Here is an 8,862-nt window from a genome sequence, read left to right as displayed (position 1 = left end):
CGGCTGCTCGGGCATCTCCTGGCCGCCGCCGCGCTGCAGCTCGTGCCCGGTGAGTGCGGGCGGGGATAGTGCGGGAGCTCTGCCCGCCGGCGGAGCCAAGCGCACGGAGCAGTCGTGCCGGGGTGGGGGGCGGGGACGCGGTGCTCCCCTAGGGCGAGGGCTCCCGCAGGCGCGGCCGCGGTCTTGTTCCGTCTGCTGTGGCGCCAGCGTTGCCAGGTCTTAAATATGAACTGATCGAAGTTACTGTATTTGCTGAAAAACGTTCGTGCACTGGAAAATACGCAAATAAGTCTGTTTGCAAAGAAGTCGTCTCATCTCATTTACTTCATATTGCTCGCTGTAACTTGCCAGTGAGTGAGTGGGAATGGGGTCATCCAATTGGACACATTTTTCTATTTCAAGGCAAACCTAATAAGAAAGTGCTGATAGTAGCCTCAGGGGTGTACTTGGTAGCCGTGTTGGTCTGAGACAAAAAAACATACAAAAAACGAAAACTCTTGGTTCCAAAATGATACCTTTTATTAGACCAACTGGAAAATGGCAAGAAAATTGTCCTTTTCTGCAAGCTTTTGAGATCAAAGTCCCTTAGTCAGGCTCTGGGAAAAGTGTAGATGGTACAAGATGGTAAAAAGTCCCCATAGGTAGGAAATAAACTTCATTTTTGCACAGAGGGAGCTGAAGATGGAAGTCTGTCGCTTTGGATCCATGAGAGTCTGACAGTAGCCTGAAAGTCAATTGAAGCTCTCTGAGGGTGACTTGGGTTTTGACTATGCTGCCTCAGTTATCTGCCTCAAAAATTAACCTACATTTTGAACACTTCTATTATTATTGATCACACTCTGTACAAAGGTTAAAATTACCATACAAATATGCAGGCAGGGTTCTTTGGGTAGATGTGATATCTTTTATTAGACCAACTAAATAGTTGGGGGAAAAAAGTTTTTTGGCAAGCTTTTGGGCCCCCATCAGGCACAGGGAAACTGCTGTTGCTATGTGTTCTCCAAGGTAGAAAAGAAGCTAATTTACAACCAGCAGGCCTGTGCAAATGCAAGCGAGTGGAAGTTAGGAAGGCAATGGGTAGAGATGGGAGTGGGGAAAATGTGTGAAGGAATGCAAATGGTCAACTGGAGGCAGGTTAACTGGGGTATCCGATATCAGGCAGGTTGTCATGCACAAATATGATCATTATTATACACCTGGCAACACTGAACAGTACTGTCTAAGAGTGGCTGTGCTGCAGGCAGCGTTGGGCAGCCCAGGGGGGATGTTCTGCCATAGGCCTGCCTGTCCCACCAGCTGCCATCAGAGCTGGGCTAATTCACCCTGCCCAACCTAGACCACAGAGGGGCACTGCAAGCAGGCGATGGCATCTCTGACACCTGGGGAGCTGCAAGTGAATGAACCTCAGATGTTGGAATCGGTTGATATAACTCATGACTGGTTCTTGTGTTATGGGATCATGCTGCACACCAAAGATTTTGGGTAAAATCTTCCTTTCAAAACGATCTAGTAGTGTCTCATTTGCTTATGGGACAACCCACCTTTGGCTGCCATAGGTTATGCGGGGCCCAGGCTCTGCTCAGGCATTAGTGGATACCCAGCAGAGGCACCAGCTGACTAAGAGTTAGGAATCCTTCTTGAGAGTTGTGGAGTGACTTCTAGCCTTGTCACTCCTGTTCGATCAGGCTCTGAGCATAGAGGCTTTGTGACAGGGATGTGCCTTGTACTACTCACTGGTTGCTTGTTCTCCCAGAGGGCAACGGTGCAAGCCCTTCCCCCACCTTGGCACCCCCACTCAGCATGGTGGTGAATGGCGAGAGGAAGACGCTGGTGATGTGCATGGTGGACGATCTCCCTGAGGGCACGGCGGATGCCATCTGGTTTTCAAATGAGAATGGGAGTGCCTTGGACTCCTTCACGTATGGGTTTTCTCAGGCAGAGGACGGCACCTTCAGCGCAGTCTCTCACCTCTCGGTCCTCACCACAGAGCTGGAGTCATGGGCTTCGGTTGCCTGCCATGTGCAGCTGAACAAAACCACCCGAGTGTGGAGTGCCACCCTGCTGCCAGTTTCTGGTATGTATCAGGACAAACAACAGACATAGCCAGAGCACCTGCCTTGTGTCTTTCACCTTCAGTGCCCCATCTCTGTGACCTCACCCCTCCCTCCAATCCTATGCAAATCTTGAGTACCTATACTCAAGTGTTGTCCCTTTGACTGTGACTCCTTCCTCTCCTCAGGTACATCTTCTGGCTGGTGATATCCCTGAACAAATTGGGTCAGAAGGCAAGGGTCTAACAGCAGCTGGGGTTGCACTGCATGCTATTAAAATGCAATCAAAGTCTAGATGCCCTGGCAGTTAATTCAGTAGAGGGATTCCACCCTTTACAGGATGTTGGTCCCTAGAAGGAGTTTGAGTAATGGCAAATATGGTACAGAAGTATCAAGTTAGCTGGCTTGGAGGAGATTATGGTATCTGTGCAACAGTAGGGCTGAGATGTGGAGAACAGTGATGCATCTGGAAAGCATAGAGACTTAAAACTGATGCATTTAATAGAGCTCTCTCCAGGGTAATTCTCCACAGTCATTTGAAGCTAGTCTTCCATGATAAGCCTGATTTGACATCCATGCATCTCTTCCCTCTCAAAACAAAGGAAAATGTGATTGCATTGTAAGGGGATTTTTTTTCCTTAAACATGTTGCTATCAAGTATTTTACTACAGCTTAATATTTGTTTTGTTTGGGGCTAGTACAGTAGGTATGTAACTGTAACAGGTCACTTCTATATAGAGGAATGAAATCAGACCCCTAGGCTGAGATGGACTGGGGAATTTTTTTGTTCAGAGATGTTTCTATATAGCATGTTTCTAACTAAGGTAAAGAGGGAGTGCACAGAAGCAGTGTTATGACATCCTGTTAAAAATCAGGAAGCCTTTAATTAAATGACCTGGTTCTAGCTGCACCACTAACTGAGACATTGTGCCTACTCTGTAAGTTTCTTTGTATGTTTTGGCACAAAAGGGAGGTTTTCAAGGACACTAAGAGGAGTTAGAAGCCTGATGGATGGCTTAAGAGAAGTGTTGTCAGCCTATGACCCAGGGGCCAAATCTAGCCGGCAAAGGCATTGGGTCTGACCTGGCCTGGGGTGGCATGGGCATTCAGTCAGCACTTGGACATCACCACATGGCTTTAAAAAACTCTGCCTCTTTTGGAGCTTCTGAAATTATTGATCTAGAGGTTCTTGACATGTGTGAGCTGTTAAAGAGATTTCAATTAATTACTTAAAAGAATTTAGTAACTGTGGTCAGTCCTACTGCTTCAAAAACTCCTACCTCTACTGTTTTAAATTTCAGCAAAATAGAGATTTCTCTGCATGGGGCATTGCCATGTTAAATGTGAGTTTTAAAGTTCAACTGTTTCAGTTATCTCAGCAAAACAAACAAAAGAAGGGCAGCTGTTAGTTTTAAAACAAAAAATATATATATTAGGCACAGCTGTCTCAATTGCAAGAAATGTTGTTGAAGTTTCCAGAAACCTTGATTTTTGATCAGAAACCTAGATAGAAAGAAGTCAACCAAAAAGGAAATGCTTTGGAAATTTTAAAGGAGCATAAAAGTGAGTGCTTGTGGAAGGAATTGTGCTGGTACTCTTGCAATTGCTGTAATTCCTCCTCCTAATTGTTTTAACTCTGTCTTGTAGAAGAGATCATGGGAGAGACATGTCCAGATGAAGACGAAGGTGGTAAGTAATAAGCATGTATTGCTCCCAACCCCAAAAGTTGTCTGGGCATATTTGTGTTTTTGCATATTTGAATATTTTCATCACCATCCAATGAAGTAAGCCCTCTGCTTATGAAAAGCTTATGCTATCCATCTCTGATTTAGTTAGTCTGTAAGATGCAAATCTACCCTGGCTTCTGCCTCATATTTGCAGTGTCTGTCTGAACCCAGCCAATCCTGTGATAGCTTTCCATTTGGAGAAGGAGGCATGTGGATGCTGCCTTCAGTCTACGCTTCTTCTGAAAATGGATGTCTGAAGGATGTCTTCCTTACACAGCTGTACATTTACCTGTAGTGAAGTCACTCCAGATTTGCATTGGTGTAAATGAAACTAGGATTTGATTCACCAGTTTCAGATCTGCCATGCAGCCTGCTCACATCCTTGTCCTGACCAGACCAAAGGAATGCCTATGTTGTTGTCTATAGCTCCAGAACCTATCTTAGCCATGTGCGCCAGATTCCTACTGACACTGTATTAGATTCTGTCCACAACCCCTGAGGTCCATTATTAATTCCTTGCTGTGGTATCCCAAAGCCTGCTAATATGATGATCTCTGTTTCAGCTCTGCATTTCCGGTCCTACACTCTGCTTCTCTTGGCCATCAGAGTTTTGTTGCTAAAGTTCCTCCTGCTTGATGTACTGGTCACCTGTAGCTTCCTCTTCAGAGGGTAAGACTGTAATAAAGGAAATCTGTAAGGTACAGTTGAACTCTTAAGCATGGCATCTGATCACCAAGAACTTGAAACAACCCAAGAAGCTGCTAAAGTACCAATAACAGGGTGCATCTACGTGAGATATTTATTGCGGAGCTGACTAATTAGCTCCACAGCAAAGCATCAGCATCTACACATGCAGTGCTATTGGGCTGGAAGAAATTAATTAACTTTGCCATAGGATAGTACTGCCCAACACAAGTACTATCCTCCAGTGGAGTTATTTACACCACTGCAACACACATGTAGACATTGACCAGGGCCGGCTGGACACAAGGGTGCTACAGTGGGGCTGCCTGCCAGCTAGTATTCTCATCTCCCAGCCAGCTCCTCTGCAGCACAATGAGCTGGGTTGGAGCAGCATCAGGCTGGCAGGCTAACCTTCAGAGCCCTCTGTCAGCCGGGGCTGCACCACCCCAGCTCAAGGTGCTGCAGTCCCAGATACATGTGTAAACACTGCGTCTAGGAGTAATAAACTCCAGTGTGGACTGCACGGGAGTTTATTACACTGACTTAATGTCATGTGTAGACGCACCCACAGTGAACAAAATAGTTCAGTCATTTAGGATGCTGCCATTTTGTAGAATATACCTCTGGGGAGGCAGTTCCCATTTAAGTATAGGGGAGGGAGTAGGGAGGCCTAAAACTATGATTTGGGTTTATGCATCTAGAAACAGTTTGCTGCTGAGTCCAAGGTACTGTTTTAACTTTCTTTAATCTTTGTATGCATCTCTTTCACTGAATTCAAAAGGGAGCTGCACTCTCCAGGGCCTTATCTGCACTGCTATGGAGCCCCTCCTGCTAGTGATGTGCTGATGTAGTGCCCCCAAGCAAAGAGGTAGTGTATGCTGACAGTTTTTTCCTGTTCAGTAGAACAGCAAACTCAGATAGCAAAAGTTCTCTTCTGCTTGCAGGGGTCTGTAGAAATTATGAGAGTTCACTTTCACATACAGCCAGTCCCCTTTAGAAGTAAATATTTTGGGCCCTGTAACCAACAAGTGTCATTTGCCACTGATTTCCTCTGAAGGCCAGGCCATGCTGTGTATGACCTACAAGCTGGGGGTATGATTGTCTTCTGAATGTTGTGGCTTAGCAGGACTTCAAACACAAGCCACCTGGGGTTTGCTGTGCCTCTGCAGCATCTCCTCTGCTCAGGCAAAACAAAGAGTTCTACAAAATAGCAGCAGAATGAATTGTGGGTTTGGATGTACCTGCAACTTTTGCCAGCAGAACTTGAGTTCTTCCAGCAAACTTGTGCATTGTAAACTATATCTAACTGTGCTTTTAACACTGGATTGCTGCTGTCATGGCATCCATCACCTGAGGGAACTGCTCCTCTGAATTATGGGTTCCTCCTCAGGTATGCACTGTGTGTTTGCAAGGGTAACGAGAACACGGGAAAAATCTTTTGATGTTTTGTTGATTACGGGTCACAAAAGGATTTCCTCAGAATGAAAAAAAGCATCCAATTATTTGATACATCACTATAATAAGTCAAAACTGGAGTGTGCTCTTGTGTATCTGGTGAATCTTCTATCCATGAATGTGCTTCAGTGACTTCATGTCCTAAAGTGCCCTTTTTTGCCCCTCACTCTTGTTGACTGCATTTTCACACTAGTGCTGCAAGTGAGAGGGGAACAGTGGAGAAAACCCTGGTCATGCCATTCACTCCCCCTTTCAGAATCCACTCTGCCCCTGTGTAACACAGGCCTATTTATTGTTTAAGGGACAATGCCCGCTCAGAAATGCTCAAAGCCTCCCTTAGAAGGGAGGCCAGCAACTGGGTAAGCAGCAACTTATTCCTTGGTACTATTCAAAATAACAGGAATGAGAGTGAGGTCATAGTTTTAAAACAAGTGCACCAAGTTGTGGGGACGGGGGGACTGAGCACAGCACACTGGATAGCGCCTGCTTGCTCTCAAACAAGTCCAAGGAACCAGTGGATACTGCCTAGTGAAACTGCCTGGAGATGGGATCTCACAAGTGAAAGGAAAGTTTCCCAGCAGATCCTGGGGCCCCTCTTGGCCACAGCCTCCTTCCTGGTAAGATAGATGGTCTGGCTCCTGTGTAAACACAGGTTACTGGGCAAGGCAGACCTACAGTTTGACCTAGTAAATGGCTGTTCTCGTGCCTATGTTCTCAGGTACTTTTTGGGCCCTGACTGAAGTTCAGACTGAAGTAGCCACAGAGGGTCTGGACAGATGTTCATTTTCAATGCTACAAATACTGCTCTAATTTTGAAAGCTTCAACTAGAATGCTTCAGTTTTGTGCAAATATGTAAGATACCCCTTGCTTTCCTTGCCAAGTGCTTCGAAATACCCACAAAGGTACACAGCACCAGTGCTCTTCAGATCTTCCTGCATGCCTCTTGGCCTCCTGAGGGCAGCCAAGTGCTGTGGAGGAGAGCATGTGTTTGCTGTCTACCTCAAGGGAAGGGAAAGCAGATCACTGTGGGATAAAAGGACTGAATCCCTTACTGCACTGTGGTGGAGGGTGTAGACATTTCAGAAAGTGCTTTGGACATATTTGAAATGCTTCATTAGGCATGAACATCTGCATCCTTGCCGTTTGTATCACTTCAAAGACACTCAGCGCACTTCAAATAGCACACCTGCTCATGGTGAGAGAATTGGTGGCTAGAGTATGCTTGTGGGGAGGCCAGGCGAGCATATGTGAAGTGAGATATGGGCAGGGCACAGTTAGGGCAAAAGATGAATGGTGGAAATGAGAAAGGATAGAAGGGGCATAAATGGCAGAGCCTCAAGCCCTTCAACCACTCAGCAACTACCTACAGCTTGAAAAAGCTACACCTAGGGAAACATGGAGATTTTACATAAATGAAACACCAGTGTGATGGCATATTTTATTAATGAAATTTGCATAAATAACATCAATCACTATATCTGCAAAATAACTGCACTGAATGTCACTCAAGTCCTAGTACCCTCAGAGCCTGCCTAGATAACATCCACCCCTGTCCCAGACTCTACTAAGATTTTTCACCTAAAAAAGCCTTTTGGTATATACAAACCTGCAGAAATGAGGTAAGAAAGGATGCTGCTGCTTCTGTAATGAATTCACTTCAGACAACAGGGTAGGGCAGGGGTGGGCAAAATGTGGCCCCAGGGCTAGATGCGGCCCACTAGGCCATTCTATCTGGCCTGCGGGGCCCCTAAAAAATTTAGAAAATTAATATTCATCTGCCCCTGGCTGTCTATCATGCAGCCCTCGATGGCTTGCCAAAACTCAGTAAGCAGGCTTCTGCCCAAAATAATTGCCCACCCCTGGGATAGGGAGAGGAAATTCAACCCAGGACATCTTTGCTTCTGCCACCAACTGCTTAACATGGGAAAACGTCTAAATGAGCCAAGTAACGACGGGGGGAGGGTAAGATAAGCAGGTCGTAAGCCCATCTGTTAACCAATCGCCTGGGCCTTGGAGCCTCACCCGCTCCAGGTGTAAGGAGTGACCTAGAAAGCACTACCCGAAGACGAAGCAGAAGAGAATGTTATGTGACGAATGCCCATCTGCAATGATAAGGAGGAGACAGTCTTAGATAAAGAGGGCTTGAAAATAAAAGCAGAAGAGTACTGGGTTAAAGGGCTCATTAAAATACTAAAAATCATGCCCCTAGGTGGGGAAGAAGTATGCTAATGAAACACACATGTATGTAAATGAGCTACATGGCTAAAACACAGGTATAGAGACATGCTCAGTAAAGAACTCCTTGTGTCACTCCTTACAACCAATCAGCAAACAAGCACGCTGGTGAAAACTTGAAAACTCCTGTATAAAAGATGCTTAGAAATAGTAATCTGGTGTGCTTGTTACATGAAATTATTCCACTCGTCTTGTGTGCTTGTTACGTGAAATTATTCCGCTCACACCTTTTATTGCTAGCAATAAACTTTCTTTGTGCTTTCACCCCTGGTTTCTTTATTGGCCTTTGCATACCGGGCACGATCCCAGACTTGAGCTGGGGCACAACAGTTTTGGTGACCCAGATGGGACTGCCTTAGATAAGGCTTTGCCCGGACTACCTGACGACCAGAGAGCCACTCCTCCGAAGTGAATGTCAGGCGCGCCCCGGGATCTCTTTTCCCGGTGAGACTTTTGCTTCAGGGGGAGCTGGATCGCTGAGGCGGCCGGCAGTAGCCTAACGGTGCAACGCCATAGAGTGAAAGTACCAGTAACAGGCACTTGGGTGAGAGGGTAGAAAGGGCATAAGGCCTACCATCAGTACGCCTGCCTGGGATTATCTCTGTAAGTATTCTGTCTGGCCCGAGTCCAAGACCAGTGATTTTTCCCCTGTGAGGACGAGGACTAAGAACAGATCCCTGGATCCCAGGTAAGTCGGACGGTCAGAACC

The 8,862-nt window shown here is 46.1% G+C and overlaps 1 protein-coding gene across 1 annotated transcript; it reads left to right on the top strand.

Moving 5' to 3' along the window:
* The first annotated feature begins 6 nt into the window (after nucleotides 1-6).
* On the top strand, nucleotides 7-7,677 carry PTCRA (pre T cell antigen receptor alpha). The gene is made up of 5 exons (XM_025211865.1): nucleotides 7-49; nucleotides 1,754-2,074; nucleotides 3,699-3,740; nucleotides 4,342-4,447; nucleotides 5,244-7,677. The coding sequence occupies exons 2-5, from the start codon at nucleotides 1,801-1,803 to the stop codon at nucleotides 5,311-5,313; spliced, it is 492 nt and encodes a 163-aa protein (XP_025067650.1). The 5' UTR covers nucleotides 7-49; nucleotides 1,754-1,800; the 3' UTR covers nucleotides 5,314-7,677.
* The last annotated feature ends 1,185 nt before the right edge of the window (nucleotides 7,678-8,862 follow it).

This window comes from Alligator sinensis, unplaced genomic scaffold (genome assembly GCF_000455745.1).
Source record: "Alligator sinensis unplaced genomic scaffold, ASM45574v1 scaffold1238_1, whole genome shotgun sequence".
NCBI lineage: Eukaryota > Metazoa > Chordata > Crocodylia > Alligatoridae > Alligator > Alligator sinensis.
This window is presented reverse-complemented; position numbering and strand designations above follow the sequence as displayed.